General features: G+C 48.5%; 3 protein-coding genes across 7 annotated transcripts; 1 reads left to right on the top strand and 2 right to left on the bottom strand.

Annotated features, from left to right (window-relative positions):
* Positions 1-717: 717 nt before the first annotated feature.
* qng1 (Q-nucleotide N-glycosylase 1) lies at positions 718-4,583 on the bottom strand. Of its 2 annotated transcripts, XR_009710030.1 has the most exons (5): positions 3,384-4,583; positions 1,955-2,214; positions 1,246-1,441; positions 804-1,147; positions 763-772 (listed from the first exon to the last, which is right to left on the bottom strand). XR_009710030.1 is itself a non-coding variant. In XM_061260871.1 (4 exons), the coding sequence occupies exons 1-4, from the start codon at positions 3,718-3,720 to the stop codon at positions 918-920; spliced, it is 1,023 nt and encodes a 340-aa protein (XP_061116855.1). In that variant the 5' UTR covers positions 3,721-4,583; the 3' UTR covers positions 718-917. The 2 variants fall into 2 exon arrangements, 1 of the variants encoding a protein (XP_061116855.1); XM_061260871.1 differs by having other exon boundaries at positions 718-1,147.
* A 3,036-nt stretch (positions 4,584-7,619) lies between these two features.
* Positions 7,620-19,220, bottom strand: hnrnpk (heterogeneous nuclear ribonucleoprotein K). 3 transcript variants are annotated; one of them, XM_061259768.1, is made up of 17 exons: positions 18,934-19,220; positions 17,442-17,509; positions 17,253-17,360; positions 16,579-16,676; positions 16,438-16,494; positions 15,165-15,208; positions 14,181-14,253; positions 13,779-13,892; positions 13,424-13,552; positions 12,427-12,734; positions 11,005-11,058; positions 10,641-10,683; positions 10,285-10,300; positions 9,972-10,004; positions 9,812-9,879; positions 9,533-9,702; positions 7,620-8,440 (listed from the first exon to the last, which is right to left on the bottom strand). In XM_061259768.1, exons 3-17 carry the CDS (start codon positions 17,311-17,313, stop codon positions 8,410-8,412), a joined length of 1,299 nt encoding a protein of 432 aa, XP_061115752.1. In that variant the 5' UTR covers positions 17,314-17,360; positions 17,442-17,509; positions 18,934-19,220; the 3' UTR covers positions 7,620-8,409. The 3 variants fall into 3 exon arrangements, with proteins under 3 accessions (XP_061115752.1, XP_061115749.1, XP_061115750.1); XM_061259765.1 differs by having other exon boundaries at positions 17,253-17,363; positions 18,934-19,219; XM_061259766.1 differs by lacking the exon at positions 18,934-19,220 and adding an exon at positions 18,880-18,922 and having other exon boundaries at positions 17,253-17,363.
* Positions 19,084-22,206, top strand: rmi1 (RMI1, RecQ mediated genome instability 1, homolog (S. cerevisiae)). Of its 2 annotated transcripts, none has more exons than XM_061259763.1 (2): positions 19,084-19,366; positions 19,956-22,206. In XM_061259763.1, the coding sequence occupies exon 2, from the start codon at positions 20,006-20,008 to the stop codon at positions 21,779-21,781; it is 1,776 nt and encodes a 591-aa protein (XP_061115747.1). In that variant the 5' UTR covers positions 19,084-19,366; positions 19,956-20,005; the 3' UTR covers positions 21,782-22,206. The 2 variants fall into 2 exon arrangements, with proteins under 2 accessions (XP_061115747.1, XP_061115748.1); XM_061259764.1 differs by having other exon boundaries at positions 19,084-19,443.
* The last annotated feature ends 697 nt before the right edge of the window (positions 22,207-22,903 follow it).

The raw sequence follows: 22,903 nt of genomic DNA, 5'->3' as shown, positions 1-22,903 counted from the left end.
TTCAACAGATTAGTCAACAAGAGCGCATCCACATGACGCTTGTAAACGTTTATGAAGTGGGAAAAGCCACAGCGCCACCTAGTGATGTGTATAAGAAGCCACGGGGATCACGTTTCATGAAAGAGATGCACGTGGCTCCTTCTGTATATATTGGGAATAAATAATCAACCCGTAATTTGTAAAATGGCATACCAATAAACAGTTTGGTCACTGAATATTGAATGTCTTGTGATAGGTTCAATTGATACACTGTACCCAATTTTACACAAATAAAAGTTTTTTTAAAAGCCATGAATTAACCATGTCAATGATTCAACAGATCAACAGACTGCTTTAATAACAAATCTTCGGCTCAGTAAATTTTAATTGTGTATTACTGTCCCAAGAACAGATTCATCAATGCATCACTGTCATAAATTATTCAATATCTATTTAGTTTACTCTTTACATAATTAAGGCTTGCTGTACCTCAAATTTCATGATAAAATTCTTAATTATCTCTTATTAAGGCCCTAAATATGCAGCATGAGACAATATATTAGTCATCCCCATGTTTGCTAGTTATGGGATATCCTCCCATGGGATGTCCCTGTAACTTGGTGCATACGACCTGTTAATTTGCACATTGTTAATTAAGACAGTACCCATTTTTGTGCATCTTTAACATTATTTGATTTTATTGACAGTACAGACAGCACCAGACATTCATCAGTGTGTGTGTGTGTGTGTGTGTGTGTAATAGATGCAGTGTGTTGTGTATAAGTATAGGTGTGTGTAGTATATGCAACGTGTGGGGTGTATAGGTGTGTGTCAGTAGTATATGCAGCATGTGTGGTGTATAGGTGTGTGTGTGTGAGTGTGAGTGCAAGATGCAGCGTGTGGTGTATAGGTATATGTGTGTGTCAGTAGTATATGCGTCAGTAGTATATACAGCGTGTGTGGTGTATGGGTATATGAGCCATCTCCTTGCTGTGCTCCTTGGCATAGGGCCACAGGTAGAAGTCGATGAGGGCGGAGTTAATGTGGCTGCGCTGTCCGTCTCTCTGCTCCACCAGCTTCCACAGCTCCGTCTTTATCCTCTCCACACACCAGATGGAGCAGCCCCGAATCTCCACCTCCCTGCGGTCTCCTGAGGGAAGCAGGGCTCCTGACACACAGAGAGAGGATTTACACACACATCCACACACTCACATGCACGCACGCACGCATGCATGCACACACACACACACGAGTATAGCACCCCACCTTCTTTCAGTGTACTCATGAGAGAGTCGGAGTATCGCAGTACTCCCAGGTACACCAGGGCCTGGGGTACCCTGTAATCGGCAAACATGGTCAGGTAGTCCAGGTCAGGAATGCTGCCTTCCCCTCTGGCTTCCATGATTCCCCAGAAATCAGCCAGCAGAATCTGGGCTCTCTTATAAAAGGCTATCTTCTTTCCCTGAGGGAAAAAGGTCAGAGTCAGTAACATAACACATAAGATCAGCGCTACTCAACTCTTCATCCGCAGTATCTGCAGGTATTTGCTCATACCGTGTGCTACACCACCTGATTTCACTAATTATTTTATCTGCTTGGTTCAGATAAGCTAATTAGTGAAATCAGGTGGTGAAGCAAATGCCTGCAGACACTGCGGCCTGTAGAAGTTCAGTAACATTGTATTCGAGTAAAAGAATCATCACAATCTTAGGAACCACAGGGCGACTGTGTTTCTGAGTTTAACCACCAGATGGCGCTGTGGCACTAACAGCAGCACAGTGCTGCTCACAGTACCGGCCTGAGGGTGGCCCACTGGTATAGAACAGCAAAGGCAGAGACAGTAAAGCCCGATTCACACTTCTGCATCGAATCTACGCAGAGGCTACGGCGCGCTGTTACTTGCGCGTCAGGCGTGCAGCGTAGGGAACTCTGCAGAAGTGAAACTCAGGCCGGCGGCGCAGGGAGGAGACCGCACCTCGTGCTGGGCCTCGTCGCGGTAGGAGGGCAGGTTGTCCACGATGCGGCGGATGAGGCTGGGGGCGTCGCGGGCGTCGCCGGCGGCGAGGAAGCGGCGCAGGGAGCCGCCGTAGCGCAGCAGCAGGGCCCCGCCCTCGTTCAGCGCGCGACGCCGCTCCTCCAGCATGGGCATGGGCGTGGCCGTGTCCGAGCGCAGGACCCGCCCCAGGGCCTCCAGGCTCACGCTGGCCATGTACGCCGCGTCTGTGATGGGCACGCCTGCGAGGGGGTCGCCATGGTTACCCGCACTGCTCACGCCGGCTGGGCCGAGAGCTCTGCTCTCCGCACTCAGTCCCAGCCTCACAGATTTCTCCAGGAAATGTGAGGGTTTCCGTGTGCGATGCGTTTGCCGAGCGACTGCTGATAATAGGTGTTTTGCCTTCAGCCTAACGGACGCAGTAAAAGGCCACATTTATTCTGCTGCTGCAATTAGAATTTGTTATCAAAGAGGACAAATAAGCCAGCACCTGTGGCAGCCATACGTGCCCAAACTATAACAACCCCACCACCATGTTTCACAGATGAGGGGGGGTGCTTTGGATCTGGGGCAGTTCTTTCAGGCCTCCGCACTTTACTGTTGCCATCACTCTGATAAGTGAACTGTGCTCACACCTGTCCGCAGGCTCTCTTAGGTACTTTTAGGTAACTGTAACCCAACTGTTATGCATCTAAACAGTGGTCTGCATCTTGCAGTGAAGCCTCAGTAGAGGTTTGTGTTCTGTGGACAGTAGTCACTGACACATGCAGCGTGCCTCCTGAAGAGTGTTTCTGATCTGTCGGACCAGCGCTCCCTTTCTTCTTCATGATGTTCATAACAGTTCGTTTTTGTAAGCCTACTGTTTGCCCTTTTTTTTCTTATTTCTCAGCCACAAAATGGCTTCCTTGATTTTCATTGGCACAATTCTGGTTCTCATGTTGACAAACAGCAATAACAGATTTGAAAGACAAACAAAGCCTAGAATTAAGAATAGATACTGAAAGCTTTGAAAACACCTGCACTAAGAAAGGGATCAAACACAACTGACTAATCAGAAACACCTGTGAAGGTGTTTTATTTAAATATTATTGTGCCCTGAATGGGGGGACTATGTATAAAAAGGGCTGCAATTCCCATACAGATCACTCAAAATGGATGTAAATATCCTCAAATTAAACTGCCAGTCATTTCAAAATACAGAAGAACAGTGCTGAAGAACAGAGCCAAAACTGAAATTGTGTCACTGTCCAAATACTTCCGGACTGCACGGCATGTGTTGAGCAGAGAATACCTATGGTTGAGCAGGTCAGTGGTGTATCTGTCAGTAGGTACAGAGAGTATGTGGTGCTGCAGGGCAGCAAGTGTACGGCAAGTGTAGTTTCGTGCAGAGCAGTCTGATTATGTTCCTCACCCTCATCCATCGCCCTGGTAACAGCGGCACAGAGTGCCATGTAGCCGCTGTAGGTGGAGCCGCGGTGCGTGACCGTGCACTGCTGGTCCTCACGGTCGGGCCAGAATGAGAAGTTCATGGTGTCGACCACAAAGACCCAGTTGATGTGGAGGTCAGAGTCGAAGGTGGGAGCCAGAGGGTTCATCTTCTTCCAGCCCTGCGGCGTGAACACCTCGCTGGCCCTCAGTCCGTACAGCATCTCCGCCGCCCGGCGCACGCCCTCCTCCTCGATAAACACATCGCGGCTGCGCTCGGCCACCCACCGGCCTGACTCACGCGGGGACAGCGGCTCTTCCATGTCCCTGCTGTGTCCCAGTCTGCCCCGCACTACGGGGAAACACAGCGTCCCACTTTATTTAGGCACGCTCGTCTCACAGAGATAAAAAGCGGTCTCAGGAAGAACACTATCACCGCGCCTCTCCGTTTCCACATGGACTCTGTTCTCATGGAATGCTTACGGCCTTGTATTTACGATGTGCGGTTGCGTGCAGAGTTCTGCTAATCATTTACACTGACTTATTCAGCCATTTAAAGCATTACAACTTGACTAAGTGAATATGGCAAGGAATGAGGAATAATAGTTCATCAAGGAAATGATTTCTATGCTAACAAGGAACCGAAACACTCTGGTGCATTTCTATTCAGTGTCGCGTGCTGCGTTGTTTCAAGCGGCTTCCTTTGGCGAAAGTATTGGCTTTTGAAACACTAACAAACCGACGCCGTTACAAGGATTCATAATACTTCACATACCGTATCAGGCAGACTACTGAAATGAATTCGAAACTTACCGAAACAAAATTCTGTATTTATTCAGGTTAGCAAAGTTCACTTTAGTCATTACTCTAAATAGAATCGGCAATATACATTTAATCCAAAGACACAGTCAAGTGTAGAGAAATACAAAAAACACATCTTAATTTCTGTAAACTGTGCAGTAAATCAGAGTCCAGCTAGTAATTACACCAAGTGAAGGTGTAATTACTTGTGTGGTTTTGCAGCGCATTCCAGTGAGCCTTTGGCCTTTGGCGCGTGACATTGCAGTGCCCGATGTGTGCCTGCACGGCGACGGGAGTAAGGGTCGCTCTGCGCTTCAACACCGCCTGCCATTACCTTCTTATAATTTAAACCAATGCATTTCCCATGCATTTTATTAATGAAATGAAATCTGTAAATTAAAAATATATATATTAGTTTCGGGGTCACATCTGATACAGGCAAAACAGTGCAGTCCATATTTGGAGGGTGCTACAATTTCTGTTCTTTTGGGTCTGTAGTCCAGTACATTGTATTTAAAAATGAACCAATGAACATGAGGTTAAAGTGCAGACTGTCATCTTTCATTTGAAGCATCCATATTGGGTGATCCGTGTAGGAAGGAATTGCATCCCTTTTATACATAGCCCCCGTTTTAGGGGACCAAACGTAATCGGGTTCTTTGCGGTTCTTGATTAGTCAGTTGGATTCAATCGCTTTCTTAGTAAAGATATACGCATTTAGTATCTAGTTTTGTTTCTAGGCTTTTGATTGACTTTTGTCTGTTATTGGCATTTGCCAACATGAAGACCAGAGTTGTACCAATGCCAAGTTAAGGGAGTCACTATGAGGATGCGAAATGTATAAAATGTATAAAAAGGGGTGCAAATCCTACACAGATCACCGGATACGTCTGTAAATTGCTTCAAAGGTGACACTGCATTTTAACCTAGTATACATTGGTTCATTTCAAAAAGAAGAGTAATTGTACCACTGCCCAAATACTTACCGACTGCACTGTATGTTCTCGTTCTAAGGCATTTTGTGGAGAATCTGTTTCAGGGCCATATTCTGCCTTATTGCCAGCGTGTTATAGATCCTACACGGGCTTTGGTATGCAGTTTCTCTACGAGTGCAGGAAAACTGCAAACGGACAGAATATGCGAACACGTATATAACCGATTGCACTATAAAAATCGACGATACATTTGTATACCGTTTTAACCTTAACCACAGGCTTGGTATTGCTAGGGGGATGATCAGTTTCTCACTGAAGCAACCACATTTGCAGACTAGGCTACTTAAGAGTTCGTTCGCCAAGTCCCTATAGCTATCAAGAAAGTAACCTGAAACGTATCGTATGAAGAAATCTTCAGTTGATACTCTAGTGTATTTCTATTCAGTGTCGCGTGCTGCGTTGTTTCAAGCGGCTTCCTTTGGCGAAAGTATTGGCTTTTGAAACGCTAACAAAACGGCGTGTTGCCATCTGAAACCGACGCCGTTACAAGGATTCATAATACTTCACATACCGTATCTGGCAGACTACGGAAATGAATTCGAAACTTACCTACAGCTAACCACACGCGGAAACGGCAGCAAATCCGTTCATATCCGGTCCCACTTATTGTGGCCAATCAGCGCCTACGTCACTGAGACACTCATTTCGCGCCGTTATGAACTGCAGGTCTCCTCCGTAGCCGAAGTCACACTACATTAATTTCGCAGAAGCCATTTTCCAGAGCAATGTACAACGTAAAACAGACGTAATCGAGAACCAAATACTAATTCTGAATACATACACGACATACATAAGCCTGACAAAGAGAAACAATCTATTAAAATATAACCTAGAACATTAAGCATAAAATAACCTGAGTTTATACAAAAACGTTGGAGTGGGGCTTAATCTCCATCCATCCATCCATTATCTGAACCCGCTTATCCTGATCAGGGTCGCAGGGGGGTTGGAGCCTATCCCAGCATACATTGGGCGAAAGGCAGGAATACACCCTGGACAGGTCGCCAGTCCATCGCAGGGCACACACACCATTCACTCACACACTCATACCTACGGGCAATTTAGACTCTCCAATCAGCCTAACGTGAATGTCTTTGGACTGTGGGAGGAAACCGGAGTACCCGGAGGAAACCCACGCAGACACGGGGAGAACATGCAAACTCCGCACAGAGAGGCCCCGGCCGACGGGGATTCGAACCCAGCACCTCCTTGCTGTGAGGCGGCAGTGCTACCCACTGCACCATCCGTGCCGCCTGGGGCTTAATCTGCAGATGAATAATCTGCCGTCATCAGCACAGTACAGATCACCCGAACCTACTGCTTTCCGGCCATCCATTCCCATTCGCACCATAGGCCTACATTTAGGGCTCGAAAACCCCCGATAGCAAAATCAAACCATTTATCCTTATACACAATCCACATAACATTTTGTCTTTTAGCACTCTTAGCCAGAACAGTTTACAGAGCTCACGTTGTTGCATTCAGTCTATTTCCTGGATTTTTTAATTTTTTATTTATATGAAGCAAATGAGATGGAACGCCTTGCTCAAGGGTACAACCGGAAACGAGTTACTAGCCCAGTTCCCACAAGAATATCCCTCACTGAGGCTCACTAAACATACGAAATGTTACTTTAACATCACCAATTATTACCGACTCGTTAAAGACATGGTCTTGTGCCTATACTTGTATTGCGTTATGCTAAACAGGGCGGATGGTGAGCTGAAAATTGGGATGGAAAATCAGTCCCCTTAAAGGAAAATAACTGCGAACCAATCCAGTTTATCAATACAATGAATTCACAAAAAGCAATATCAAATCTACCCAGTTCTACACAAGTAGGTTAATTGGCAAGTAATTCCATTTTAAAGGACCTCTTCCCTCTCTGCACTTACTCAGAAGATTCTTGTAGATATGCAAGATAGATAAGCGATCTCAAAGCACAGGTTTAGTTATTGCTGGTTATGCTGAAAGCTAACATGATTAAGTGGTTATGTTTTCATTAAGTATAATTGGGGATTAAAACGGATTTCTCAAATGAACGATCACTTAGCCTCCCTAAAATGAAATTGTGTTACTTGCAAACAAGGTTAAAGAAAACTAATGAACAGGCCAGTGACCAATGAGACCAATGAAAATGGTAATGGCAATATCATGGCAATATCAGACAATTTTGCTCAAGAAGGTAAACACCCTCTAAACATGACTAGTAGGTACCAAATTTAGAGAAGTCAACCGCTGTCAATTCTGGGATTGCAATTGGAACGAAAACCAGCATACAGGGGGCTCCCAGGACAGAGTTGGAGAAGCACCAATTAAACTTACCTCGCACCGCAACGCCTCCCAGAAAACATTCTGTGACCAGAGCACCGGCATCAAGACTCGGGAAGATGCCGTTCATGAGCACGGAGAGACGAGGCAGGGAGTAAAATGTGGCATGGACTTTATTACTCGGACTTTCAGCAAATTCAACAGCAGGACTGGAGCCGCGGTCGCTTGCATGCAGCTACACCACTACAAACAGGCCTCAGCCCCGATCACACCGACACAGCAGTACAGAGGAAAACAAACCACACACTCGGATCCCATCCACACAAGACGTTTAAAACAGGCCTTAAAGTTTCATCACATAACACGGGCTTGGATGCAACCCCACCCTTCCCCCTTTCTTGGTCCAATCAGTACATTAAGAATATAACCCACAGATGAGAAAGAAAAAAATTTGGAAATTTGAATTCTATAAAATCCTTAGAAATGACCGATCACTGCATATTTACATTTCTACAGCCCCTAGGCATTTTTTTTAGTAAACTGAAAAATGGCAAGAACAGTTTCCTAAACTTTTTTTTTTGTTGTTTATTTTAAAAATGATAAAATGTTTCTTACAAAGCAAGATTACATTCTGCATGTTGTGCTGAATGGATTTTGGTATACGTGGCGGACCAAACATACAAACAGGTACACAAAACGGAGGGGTTTCATCTACCTTCGAGAACTCGGAACAAACCAAGTGGAAAAAAAAAACAAAAAAAACAAAAACAAAAAAAAACCTCAAAAGGGAAAAATGGGCCTGTTCCACTGGGAGTGAAACGGGGGGGGAGGGAGCTAAGGGTGTGTGAGTTAAAAGGTGGTGCAGCGTATGGAGAGGAGAGTGAACACTAAAGCAGAGGAATGTTCTGAGAACGGAGCAGGGTTGCATCCCTTCACTCCCCTCCTTTAGAAGAAGCGACCAGAGTACTGCTTCACACTGAAATATAAAACAGCAAAAGAAAAATAAGGAGAGAACTCACTAGAGTCAATCAGAGAGAGAGAGAGAGAGAGAGAGAGAGAGAGAGAGATAGAGAGAGACTGGGTATAGGTATTAGCTGAAACTTAGAGGAGAATAACAGCTGACAGCTCACACTGTTGGGTGGGGGGGGGGGGTAAACAAGGGTGTTAAGAGGTACAGAGAGGTAAGCTAAGCTATTGGGGTACAGGGATTTGTAATTCGGGTAAAACAAGGTACAGAGGGCGTTATATCAAGGGTCAGGGTTAAGCCATTGGGAGTATAGGGGGGTAGTTATTCGGACAGGGAGTTAGTTTATAGGGGTACTGGGGGCTAGTCATTTGTGCAGAGGGGGATAGATATTGGGGTACAAGGGGACTAGAAATTTGTGCACAGGGGGATAGTTATTAGGGTACGAGGGTGTTAGTTATAGGGTCAGAGGGGGTCAGTCATTTGTGCACAGGGGAGTAGATATTGGAGTACAAGGGGGTTAGACATTTGTGCACCGGATGATAGATATTGGGGTACAAGGGGGTGAGTTATAGGGACAGAGCGGGTTAGACATTTGTGCACTGGGGGATAGATATTGGGGTACAAGGGGGTGAGTTATAGGGACAGAGCGGGTTAGACATTTGTGCACAGGGGGGTTAGTAGAGTGAAATGCTGCAGATGCAGAGGCCTGTGCCATGGGGCAGACTGTGATTTGTTGTCGATTCATCCAAATAAAAACAACAAAATCACTAGTCTTCCACACAGAAGCAGGCCAGCCGGCCCCCAGATCCTGTTTCAAGCTACCCCCATCATTCAAAGCTTTTATTTAGAAAAATTTGTTCAAACACAGCAATTTCACCAGAGAGAAGCGGTTTCCCCGCGAGAGCGCAGCAGGGAGAAGCGGCCGGCGGACGTTAGCGGACGTTAGCGGAAGGAAGGGTAAGATGGCGGAGCACGGAACAGAAATGAGGGAGTGAAGAGGTGCAGGAGTTTAGGAGGGGACAGGCAGAGGAGGCACAGGTAGAGGAGGTACAGGTGTTTTGGGGCAGGTGCGGTCACTCGTACAGCGAGTCCAGGACTTGCCTATTCTGTAATAGGTACTGAGCGTTCTGTATCTGGTCCTGAGTGCCAGTGATGGTGATGATGCGATCCTCAGACCCCTCCAGCGGCTCGTCGATCTTGATCGACGCTCCGGACTCGTGGCGGATCTGCTTGATGCGCTGACCGCCTTTGCCGATGATGGACCCGGCCAGCTGTGGGGGCAGGGACGAGAACACAGAAACGCACACAGTTATCACCTAGGCAACCGGACGCCCCGTTCCCCCCCGTTCCCCCCCTCCCGCACACGGGCAGCAGACTCACGTCCTTGGGGATGGTCACTTGCGTGGTGATAACGGGGCCCCCCATATCGCCATAGGAACCGCGCCCCCCTGCAGAGAGAGGGGGAGGAGAAAGCGTGAGTCGACCCTTCATTGGCAAGCTGCCTCAGACCCAACAGGCAGACACTGAGGGGGGCACTCACCCGACTGATACGGCTCCCAGGACGAGCTGCTGTCTGCAAAACAAGATAAGAAATCCATATTTTAAAGCCATCAAATTCCTCCAAGGCAGAAAAATAAGTATTTCAATCGTCTTGACACAAGTGTCTTGGATGACAAAAAACATTGGAGTGGAAATACTAAAATATTTTACTGAATGTCCCTTGTAGTGTAGTTTCTTTTCACCAATATATGGTTCTTGAGATTAATACCAAGGGCTCAGGTCCCCATGAACATCTGAACACACACACACACACCTCCCCACAAAGCAACCCATGATGAACGGTTAACACTCACCATACCCTCCTCCACCCTGTTCATTCCACATGAGGGGGCAAAGGAGAGAGGAAAAGGTTAGAGACGCATTGCACCATGCCATACTTCCTACATCTTTAAGAGTGCTGACATTTTGTAAACAAAGGGTCCTTCTTATTCACTGCCTTCATCTCAGTGGTCACCAAGACAACCCATTCAGAACCCTGTTGCCTAGCAACAGCATGCAGCTCAGAGGGAACTGCCAATTTTCTTTCCAAATCTGCAAAAAGAATTCCAGCCGCAATCACTACCCCCTCCCTGCTGTAAACCCAAGTACGACCACTTTGCAATCTTCACTACACTTCCCAGAATTCTTGCGTCCTACAGCTTCGACTCACCATGTTGTCATAACGATCACCAGGCCTCCCTCTACGGTCAGTGCTAGAGAGAGAGAGAAAGAATTCATAATCCAACCAAATGAGAAAATCTTTATATCTCCATAGAAGCATAAACCTATGTACGTGCACATCCGCATACTGGGAGTTCTAAAAATAGTGACAAGTGTTTTGTGAATGTGGGGTTTGAAAGCCGAGTTCGATCATATGTGGAATGGAGACAGTAGCAGGCATAACAGTAGGGATTACACAACCAAGGGCTGTACCCAGGTCAGCCAATGCCACCCTGCTGCATCTCCACACACTCAGAGCTAACACTAATGCTGTTCCCAGATCAGCCTTCACTGCTGACGGATGACAGACTTACTTTGGCCTTTCGTCAGCACTGCCGTGATACGTCTCGTAGGAATACTGGTCATCTCTGCAAAGTGTTTGAGAATGGGGTACATAGGACCATGTGAACTTCAAATTCCCAACACCAAGGAATTGTCTAAAAATCAAGCTCTAATGCAGTATTTTAAATATGCAAAAGGCACAAAACTATATACTATATACACAAAAAATTACTGCAGATCTACAAGGCAATGACACCAAACGCACAGCAAGGCCCAAAAGCACAGAGCAGGGTTACAGCTAGTCTCCAACACAAGAGCAGACAGTTACACAGCTAGTCTAACCCCGTGTCCATACAGCGAGCGATTCCATTGATGGGTTACTCAGGTGCACTAGGGCAAGAGGTTCCCATTGAAACAGGATAACTTTGCCGTATCAGACATTTTAATCATATAGCCCATTTGCTACAGGTATCCCGCTTGCTAGCTACAGATATCGCTCTATAGTGGATACAAATACAGCAATATTACTGATTCGTTATTGTTCATTTATGCGCAGTTCATGGTTGCTCAAATCAACTCGATTGGAAAGCTAGTGATGCTTTCGTGTTCCAAAAAATTTTCTGCATCGGAACAGAAAGCGCAAGGTGGATTCATGATAAAGGAGGCACGATCTTAGACCAGAAAACAATTGGAACAAACGAGTTTGTTCGGACCACTGTCACAGGTTTACCATTAATGCGTTCTTAACTTCCTCAAGTTCAAGCTAGCTGACTAACCCCAAGGGCCAGTTTTAACAAGTCCAAACTAGAGGCTTAGAAACTAGCTAGGAAGTCGATTAACAGGTTGCTCCCGGTTGCTATGACTGCTTTTACTACAACACAGTCAAGAAACTCATCGTAAAAGAAATAGTCACGTGATTAAGAAGGACCCATGACTTCATCCATGACCATAAGTGCAGAAGTGGAACTAGACCTGCTCTCACTTTTTTCATCTGTGATAAAATTGCTCTCCCATGAAACCAGAAGCGATGTTAACTATGACTAATTTATAGGATGGGCTACATTTGTTTTTAGCTGCTCCCCCATTGCAAGGAACGAAGCCAGGCGGAAAAATTCTTCACAATGGAATCAAACAAAAAAAGGCAGTGCAGAACTCTAGACAGGCGTTAACAGGCTATGCCCACAAAAAGATAAGCCTCAAGCTAAATTTATCTGGTGACTTTGGTCTCTTGGTTACAAAGTTGGTTGGGATACTGGCTGTCGCTCAGCTTCAAAGAGAACGAACGGACTTCGGGTAACTGGTCAAACGAATCGCTCGCTGTGCGAACGCGGGGTAACTGTCACACAGCCAGTCTGAGACAGAACAGGTAAGGCTGTACGGTAAATCAGGAGGGCTACGTGGATATTTTAAAACTCCTGTATTCAGGGCCTGCAGCTGGAGCAGCGTTGTCTTACCCTCCTCTAGAAGACGGGGGAGGGGGCAGGGGCAGGTTTCGGGCCCTGCTGCCGCCCCGGGCCCCCCTGCCGGGCGGGGGTGGGGGGGGTCCGCGGCGGGGGCTCATGTCCTCGTAGTCGCGTCGGGAGGGGGGCATGGGGCGCCCCCCGCGGCCGGGGGGCATGCGCTCAAACCCACCGCGCCCGCGCATGGGGAAGCCCATGGGCCTCCGTGCCCGCTCCTCGTACATCATGGTGAAGCCGCCGTAGTCATACGTCTCGTCGTAGAAGTTTGGGTCGTAGGACTGGGCGCGGCCTTTCACAGGGGCCTGGGGGGGGGAGAGGGAACGGTCACTCAGCCCCTCTAACATCACGGCTATCAAAGACAGCATCAAAATGGGGGCATCGAATAGTTTTAGGGGCAATAGGAACCATCTCTGGCAGGTGGCGGTAGATTTTGTTCCTTCTTTTCGTCTATAATCATAATCACCGATACGGTGACATCTCCAAACTTCAGTGAAATGCTTCCGGGGAAACACTTGTATTTCTTCAATGTTGATTAACTTCCCTATTACCTGCTTTTACTTCAGTCCATGTTCCATATTTGAGGAGGTTTTACTCGATGCAGAAGTCAAGCTTTAGTGAGTTAGGCAGCTTTGACTAATACCGCGCAGGTTTGTTTATTTCGGTGCTAAATAGAGTGGTGGTCCGAGGGTCCACCAGGTTTTGAAAAACACTTTGCTTACATTTTATCCTTATAGTCAGGTTGTCATCTACCACATGGAAATGGCATGGCCCTGTTGCGGTCATATCAACGTTGAAAAGATACGAGTGACTTTTTTTCCCCGGGAAGCATTTCACTTCGGCTTTTGAGGCGGTTTTGTGCTACCCGCATCTAACGCCGAGTTTAGGAGAGGTTATGGCGCTTACCAAAAATGGCCAACGGTTAGGCTAGCTCTATCCCATATAGGAGTAGCCTATGGGGTGATCCTCGGTTTGCGTGACCGTAAAAACTCACCTCCGCAATCAGCTCCAGCATGACTTTGATGCACTCGACCACGCGTTCCGGTTTCCCTCCGACCAGGACCACGCGGTCCGTAGAGTGGGGACAGCACTCCTGAAACAGCTTGATGCTGGTCTGGGTGTTCTGCAGGACACAAGCGGAGGGGTCCGTCAGTCACCCGGCAGACCCCCACACCACACTCTCCACTCGTATATGGTCACTGCTGACAGGCAGGAAGTGCGCAGACGGGACTGGCAGAAGGTCCTACAGACACTGGCTCCAGGGAGGGGCTTTGGGCGTTCTTGGTTTTGAACGAGCCCTCACAGCTCCGTTTAAAGCCCGCCACGCTCTCGGCTTATTTTAAGCTCACCTCTCTCAACTCCTTGATTTTGGCTCCTTTGACGCCGATGATGCTTCCAGCCAGACTTTGGTGTATGAGAATGCGCAGCTCGCAGTCAAAGTCAAGTCCACTGTAGTGCTGGTACTGTAACACACAAACACCAACCCACTATAGCACTGGCATCGTAACACACACAAACACCAACCCACTATAGCACTGGCATCGTAACACACACAAACACCAACCCAGCTATAGCACTGGTATTGTCTCTCACACACACACACACACACGCACACAACTATAGCACTGGTATCGTAACACACACAAACACCAATCGGCTACAGCACGGGTAGTGCAATGTGCCCCCCGCCCCGCCCCGCCCCCACCTGCACACACAACCCAGTTAGAGGCACGGTAGCCAGGCCCCCTCACCTCCTCCAGCGTGGGGATGATCTTCAGCAGGATCTCTCCGATGGTGTCGATGTCAGCGCTCACACTCAGGATACTGCAGGTCATCCCCCCAGAAGAGAACATTCAGAGCAAAAATAATAAAAAGAAAAGATGACAAGAATATTTAGACTAAAACAAATACACAAACACACACAGCACTAATGAACAACAAAAATAAAACAAAACAAATACCATGAGCAATGCACATGTTTAAAGAACTGAAACACATTTAAGGCTCCCAAATACAGAGGGGGCTGGTGTCCATGTTAGGGGCATGCACTGGCTTCAGATCAGGCCTAAGATGGAGACTGGGGCGGAGCAGTGGAGGGGGGGCTCAGATGGTGCTCTTTCTGAACGGGGACCAGTCCCTCACCAACCACAAAAACACAGAAAATAAACAAATTAAAAAGAAACACCCGCCATCACCATGGTGACACTGGCACACCTTTTCGCACAGGGGCAGGAGAGAATGGCAGAGGAGCTGGGCAGTAGCAGCATATGGAGCGGGAGGTGGGGGGGGGGGGTGGCAGAGAGACCAAGGGAGACCAGCCAGAGGACTCACAAGAGAGACCAGCCAGAGGACTCACAAGAGAGACCAGCGGTAGGGCGCAGCAAAGAAACAGACACGTATGGATGAGAGTGAGGGAGGGAGCGAGCGAGAGAGAGACGGCACCCCTGCTGACACCATGGAGGACAGGCGATGTTCGGGGAGGGGAGGGGGGGGGGGGGGGGCTGCTCTCCTTCCACAGTGAATGAGGGAGGATCTGACACACAAAAGGCCCAAATCAGAGGCTTGAATGCGGGAAGAGACAGAAACACACAACAGAAGAGAACACGGCTGTGGAACAGGGGGGAGGGGAGGGGGGGGAAACGTTACTGCAAAAACAACTGAAATGAAAAGGCAGGTTATAAAGACACAGTTTCTGTTCTAAGTCAGGCAGTGTGGGAGTAACCGAGGGGACATACCGCTCTGGGCCACTGCTGTCTGGGACTGACACACTGGCATTGTACTGCAGGGGTGGGCGGGGCAACCAGTTAAGGTGCCCGTTTTTGGGAGGGGCACGTTTATGGGCGTGGGCCATCGTGATCAGGGGCGGATGTTGGGCGTCAAGGTGGGCAACGCAGGAGGGGCGTGGCGATCCAGAACAAGGCCAAAGGAGGAGGGGCCAAAAATAAAAAAGTAAAAGGAGAGGGAGAGGGAGGGGGGAGAGGAATACAATTTAATACAGGCTAAATTTCTGCACCGTCACCGCACTGGTTAAATGCACAGCTCTGATAGGGGAGGGGGGGGGGGTGCAGGCCTCAGGAGCACTGTTGCACCCCACGGGAACGAACATGACACTTTTTAAAACCGACGACCTGGTTAACAACACCTCTGGCTCCGGACTACCACAGTTAAAACGGGCTTTGAGGGCGTGACAACTGATAGGAGGGGACAGGGATCCTACAGTAACGACTAAAAAAAAAAAAAAAAAAAAAGGTCTTCCTGCACCCCTAACCAAACCATCTGCAAGCGATTAACAACCTGCACAGGTGACCTTTGAGCAGACTAACTAGATGACATGGAACTCTTGTCAGAGTCATACTGTACATTTAGAACAGATTAGAACAAAATTCACAAATAGCAGACATTTATATTAACCGAGCTGGACAAAAGGTTAATCTGTTCTCTACTGCTCAATGAATGCATGTTGACATGTACTACTTATAGCTGAAGTATGCCACAAGATTCAATAAAATGCCTTTCAGTATTCATAAAATAATGTCGGTCTCAGTGCATCTTCCTCAACTCATTTCTACAGTACAATATTACAGCCAGCAGGACCTGAAAAAAGTACAGTGGCTAGCCAGTAGCATTTCATTTCCAGCCACAGCTGAATGCTATCAATTTTACAATTAAATCAATTTTAACATCATAAAAATCTGTGTTGATTAATGTACTGTAGATTGGCTGAGACTCATTCAAGGCAACAGCTTGCCAACCTTGGAGCCAGCAAAATTAACCTCCAATGAAATCAGCAATTTCAAAATTCACTGAATTGAAAGCTAGTGTGCTGAATTCATGACCCTGACAGACACAGAATGAGAATTTTGAGGAGAATTGATTTGTCTAATCTGGACGTGGGTTCTGATTGGCTCGCCTCGACAGGTGCAGTTGTATACAGTGTCAGTGGCTCGCTGGGGGGGGGGGGGGGGGTCAGGTGCGTCTGAGGCTAGTTGCCGCGGAGACTGTACTCACGTCAGAGCGTAGCGCTTTGATGTTCTTCCCCGCTTTCCCAATCACAGCCCCCGCATTCTGTGGAGAGAGGAGCAGAGGCGGCATTCAGCCAATAGCAGCGCAGACTGGGGGGGAGGCGGGGGGTGTTGGGGTGGGGCGCACCTTGCTCTGCAGCAGGATCCTCAGCTCCTGCATGTCCTCGGTGTTTCGGGACCTCTTAAAGTCCTGCTCGTCATCCATATCCTCCGCTGGGCGCTTACCTGGGGGGGGGGGGAAACACACACCGTCACACACTTCCACCCACCACGGCCCCTCCGACCACTGCTCCGTTTAACACCAAATAAACAAAACTGGTGGGAATTTGCCAAAGCTGGCGAACTCACTTAAGCTTGAGTTCTGCGCTTCTGAGTAAAACCCGGAACATCTTCAAATATGGAACATGGATTGAAGTAAAAACAGCTGTTGCGGTTTTACTCAGCGTAGAAGTCAGTACACACAACTTAGTCAGTACAGACTTGGGGCAATGAATCCTGCACTAGTTTTTTGAGGAAGACTGCTCTACACACACTCTTGAACTGGGATTGTGTGGCTGCTACGGCATCCAACAATTGCACCCCAAACCCCTTTGTTACAGCAAATGCAAGACATCTGGTTAAACACATTAAATAAAACTCATTAGGTGTGCAGCATACAAACAGACATGCAAATTACCATATTAAAACAAATTACAGCAAACACCAAAAACGTATATATTCATACATACAACCTCATGAAAATATCAAACAATAATGGTAGCCCTCATGCAGCTAGAAATCGCCGTTTCAAAGGAGGGTTACCGTTGGTTTCTGTGTTGCTGAAAGTAGTCTCCTCTTCTTGCTGTTCGATTTCAGCCTCCATTGTCTTGTAAGGCGGTGAAAAGAAGCCTTGTTCCTCTCTTCAGAACACTGCTGCAGGGAAACATCACCAAATGAGATCGGACCCCCAATCCCCACCCTCGGGAGACTGAAACAAACCTCACAACTCACCTCTATTTAAGCGGTTCCAAGGGGCGTGTCGTGGGCGGAACTACAGAAGCCTCGAGAGCTCCTGGAACCTATGACAAAGAAAACGGCAAACACGCCTTCAGTTTCCCCGAACACGGTTCGGGTCCGCCGTGCACCGAACTAGCATCAATATACACATTCATATTAATAGCAATGATTCCCGAACACAAACAGTTAGGCACACGACATAATGTTACAAGTAAAAAGGCATGAGAAAGCGTGTCCATCTGCCGGTTAAAGAGGTTTACACGAACCAAACCAGTGGTAAGGGTTACAAACGATGTTACTTTCAACACGGGATCGTTTCAACACGATCTATATCGACACCAGCTAACGAAAACTCGCTAGCTCAATATCAAGCCAACGGAATGCAGTGCACCTCTACCGCTTGCTGCGATTGTACTTGGCTAGCTAGGGGAAACGAAAACAGGAAGTATCGCGTTTAGTGGTTATCTAACGCGTGAATTTCCGCTACTCAAAAATGGTCCCAAATCCATACTAATAAGTCTGACTATGTTTCTACGCTGCATTATATCATGAAATGCTGCAGGGTCCACAGAGGGTCAAATATAGATCGAAACTTAGCATGATGGCGGACGAGCTAGGTGTTACTGATCTGCGATGACCGACGTCCATTTTTTTTTTTTTTTTTTTTTTTTTTTTTTTTTTTAAATGTAACGTAGGCACAGCAACTTTACGTTCACAATGCAACCAGGGAAATATATCTAACGTTATGTTCATTAATGGCCTGGTTCGAATCGCAATTATTCACTATTTTTAGTGACAAAAAGCTCGCATGACGATTTGGACAATGTGTGCTAGCACAACACATCCAGCTAGCTAGGCCCAACGCCGTCAAACAAAAAGAGTAGAGTTGTACGGTTGTACCGTGCCACTTAGCTACACTTGCGCAAACGGCAAAAGGTTAGTTATCTTACGTCTTAACCTGTGTCCGTGGGATCAGAATTGCAGAGATTAGCAAACATTTGAGTGTTCACAAAGTGAAAGTAAACCGCACTCATGCACAGGAAGGCCTAATGCCAGTAAATTAACTACGCCAGGGACGGTTGCCTAGCACAGCTATCTAGCTAGCTAGTTGCTCGTCATTTGGTCATTCTGTTCAAGGAATTAACTATTGTTACATTGGGAAATAGCCTAGTTTTCGCCAAGGTATTTAGCCAGGCTTGTTTCCCCATTGCTATAAATGACCGCCCAGTTAAATTAGATTTCAATTAACATTAGATTGCTTAATATCTGCACAAGTACAAGCACAATGCTGCTAGCAATAAAAGGCTACATTGCATTCGTTGAACCAACATGGATGTGATTGGTGTTATCTAGCTAGCTATGCATTAACGAATGATATAACATTAAATGCATCACAGTATGTTGGATCTCATCATCGCTTTCCTAACATTACCTTATTCCCCAAATTCTTAATTCCCTGAAGAAAACTTGTCTACTAACAACCTACCTGTAGACCTCGTCCTATCGTCTCCTCAATCCGAGACAAACGCTAGCTAAAGATTTCTCGTGGTGTGGAAGAACCGCCCTTATGACTTTTCTTGTTCTCTGATTGGTGCTGGCTGACTTTTGGTTATAAAATCGCTTCAATTATTGGATAGAGGGCCGGTCACTTAATTCTGTTTGGGTGATAGGAGATAAATTAGCTACTTGTGCATTGTGCACGATGTAATCTCTGTTCAAATCATAGTTGTTTCGTGATTATAACGTAGTAAAATATATCTACGACAAAACAACACGATAAACTGCCAAGTACACGAGCTTTCTCTCACGCGCAAAAATTAACCAGCGAAGCCACGCCTCTAGATTGTCACGTTTATTCTCGCGTTGCTTTGCTCAGATTTTGGCGGTTGTTGATGAGTGTGACCTCCGTGAAGTTATAGGTAACGTTACCTAGTTTGTTTGCTGTATTGAATGGTTAATCTCTGGTTTCCTTTTATTGAAGAGGATCTTAACATTTGTAAGTACTGTAGCAAGTAAACTGGTGAACTGTAGCTAGGTTGTAGTCTAGTCTGATGGCTTTATGTCCTCTTTGTTGTCATATGCCTAACCTATATATTATATTTTGCAAGCAACATTTATAGACGTTGGCTCACATAGCCAAGATAGTCAACCTTAGCTGGCTAGCTTGTCAGAAATGTTTAAATTGGCAACATCCGAAGAGGGCAAGTTAAGGTTAAGTCAAATTTGATGTGCTGAGTACTAACACTACTAATAAATGAACTTTTGTCATTGTGCAAGTTTTAATATGCATTTCATAGTCATTTTAGATGGCAAGTACATCGTTTAGCTGTTTTTATATTAGTCACAAATAGACAAGTAACATTATATTAATGCCTGCTGGCCTGAGCAAAGGCAAGAATAGAGGCTAATCATTACTTCAACAACAAAATCAAAATGTGAAGGCAAAGTCATTTATGACTATATTTGTGTGGCTGTTTGGTTGATAGTGTGCTTTTGTCTTCTCCCCAGGGATGGCTGAGTAGGACCAGCCTGGTGACAGCGGCAGCGTGGCTGTGACGATGAGTGACCCAGAGTTGGTACGGAGGGCTCAGGAGTGGCTGAGCTCCACGCGGCACGTGCAGGTGCCCCGTAACTGGCTGGAGGCGTGCTCGGACTGGCTGGCGCGCGAGGCCGGCGGCGCCCCCGTCTCCCAGACCCGCCTCAACCAGCAGGCGCTGGAGCAGTGGCTGCACACGGACCTGCGGGTGCTGGCCCACCCCGTCCTCCCGCCCCTGGGCCGCGCCCTGAAGACGGAGCTGAGCGGCAGCTTCTGCGTGCAGATGGACTCGGCGCTGGACGTGAGCCGGCCGGCCTACGCGCAGCTCCGGCAGCGCCGCGGGACCGACTGCGCCAACGAGGGCGTCTCGGCCGCCACGCAGGCCTCGCTGCGGCCCTGGGAGGCGGCGCCCACGCGCGTGCTGGTGCTGCGGCTGACCGACGGCGTGCAGGACCTGGAGGCCATGGAGTACCAGCCGGTGCCGGGCCTGAACGCCGACCTCCCGCCCGGCACCAAGCTCCTCCTGCACGGGAGGCTGGAGTGCAGGCTGCGGGTGCTGCTGCTGACCCCGGCCAACGTGCGCGTGCTGGGGGGCGCGGTGGAGGAGCTGCAGGAGGTCCTGTCCCAGAACGGGGTGCTCGCCCGGGTCCTGGGGCTCCCGCAGGAGGAGCGGCGGCCGGCCCCCAGGGACGAGGGCGCGTCGGACGAGGAGCTGCTGGCCAGCCTGGAGGCGGCGGCGGACAGCGGGTACGGGAGCAGGGAGGGGCGGCCCCCCGCCCCCCAGCGCGCGGTCGCCCCTGGCGATTTGGACGAAGACTTCGACGACCTTCCGCTGGACGAGCTGGACAGCGTCATCTTCCTGGAGGATTCTGACCCCGTGGTGGTGGAGGAGGAGGAGGAGCCTGGGCCCATGGAGGTGGAGCCTAGAATAAATGGGGCGGGGCATGGACCAGCAGAGGTGGAGCCTGATGCATGGGAGGTGGAGCCTGACCCGATGGAGGTTGGGCCAAGAAGAAGGGAGGTACAGTCTGGGCCAGTGGCGGTGGTGCTGAGAGCAAATGGAGTGGGGCCTGCACCAGTGGAGGTGGAGCCAAGAACAAGGAAGTTGGGGCCTGGGCCAGTGGCGGTGGGGCCTGGAACAAAAGGGGTGGGACCTGGACCTCTGGAGGCGGAGCCTGAAACGGGGGCGTGTCGGTCTGGGGTGGGGCCTCCCCTGGGCAGTGCGTGTGTTAGTGGGGGGAGCAGAGATTCGGGAGTCGACAGGGTGTGTGCAGTTAAACCCCAGAGCAGGGCAGGGGAGGAGACGCAGGAGGCCGCGTCCCCCCAGGGGGCCTCGGAGGGCGGGGCCGGCACGGTTTCCGTGGCGACGGACTCCGTCACTCCCCCCTTCACCTACCTGTGCGTGCTGGCGCGGGGCGGGGCCAGGCAGGCGCGGCTGAAGGCCTTCATCATCACCCTGCAGGGCAGCTTGCGGAGCAGCTCGGGGGCCTGGCAGGTGAGCGCCACCATCTCAGACGGCACGGGGTACCTGGACGTGCGGCTGTCGGACCGCGTGCTGGCCGGCTTCATCGGGTTCTCGGTGGCGGAGTCGCGCCTGCTGCGGAAGGATCCGGAGCGGCAGCACCGCGTGCAGGAGGGGCTGCAGCGCTGCCAGCGGGCGCTGGTGGACATGTGCTGCCTGATGACCCTGCAGTACGACCCCGCCGCGCAGACCGGGACGGTGCTGAGCGCGGACCCGGTCACAGCCCAAACCTGCAGGGAGCTGGAGGACCGCGTGCGCGGCCCAAACCGCCGCTAACCCCGACCCAACGCTAACACCAGACCCAAAACTAAACCAGACTCCGGGCTAAACTAGACCTAGTGCTAACCTGGACCCTGCGCTAATCCAGACTCGGGGATGAACCAGACCCAGTGCTAACCCAGACTCAGGGCTAAACTAAACTCAGCGCTAACCTGGTCCCAGTGCTAATCCAAACATAACCCACACACAACACTGCCCCAAACTCACTAACCCAGACCCTGCACTTAGCTAGCTCATGCAGTCCCCAAGGCTGACCGGGGCCAGGCCTAACCTATTCAACTCCGTGACATACTGAACTGTAAATTCAGTTTTTACAGAGTCATGTTCCAACTGTTTTATAAAGCTGAACATGTTAAGCTTGTGAAGGTGTGACTGAACTTTTGTTTTTACCTCACAATAAAATAAAAGATTTGACTGCCAAATTTTGATTCTAAACTGCTGTGTGGAAGGTATTCCGTATTGGACGTTAGATAACGATAAAAAATATTAGATAACATATTTGATATAAACATATATTAGATGTAATAGATGCTTGAAGAACAATGGATTGCTTGGAGCTATTGGATAACGATAGCTGATTTTAGAGGTATTAGATAGTGGTATTAGTTGTTGGATTAATTGTGCAAGAGGCTATCAGACTTTCTACCATTTGCACTGCCTATCAAAGCTGTACTGCACGTAAAATCAAGTGTTCCAAGTGTTACCATAACTAATTATAGTGGATGAAGTTGCATGGTACATAAGCAATCAGTGCTTTTGTTTGGTCTTGCATGAAGAGACTGCCCTGACACAGTATTTTCCCCATTTCACTAATGCCTAGAACTGTTAGCTGGAGAGTATTCAGTTCTTGTGAAAACCTTTATGCTAATTTACTGCAAGTATGTTTCCAGTAAGGGGTTTGGGGTAACAGAACTGACGCTTGTACAGGGTCTGGGGAGTGAACGGGGTAGTGGGACTGTTAGCAGTGTTGGGGGGGTGAACAGGCTAGTGGGGCTGTTAGCAGTGTTGGGGCAGTGAACAGGCTGAAGTGGGGCTGCTAGCAGTGTTGGGGGAGTGAACAGGTTGAAGTGGGGCTGTTAGCAGTGTTGGGGGGGTGAACAGGCTAGTGGGGCTGTTAGC

This window comes from Conger conger, chromosome 11 (genome assembly GCF_963514075.1).
Source record: "Conger conger chromosome 11, fConCon1.1, whole genome shotgun sequence".
NCBI classification, from domain to species: Eukaryota; Metazoa; Chordata; class Actinopteri; order Anguilliformes; family Congridae; genus Conger; species Conger conger.
Note: the sequence above shows the minus strand (reverse complement) of the source record. Positions and strands in the feature narration are given on the sequence as shown.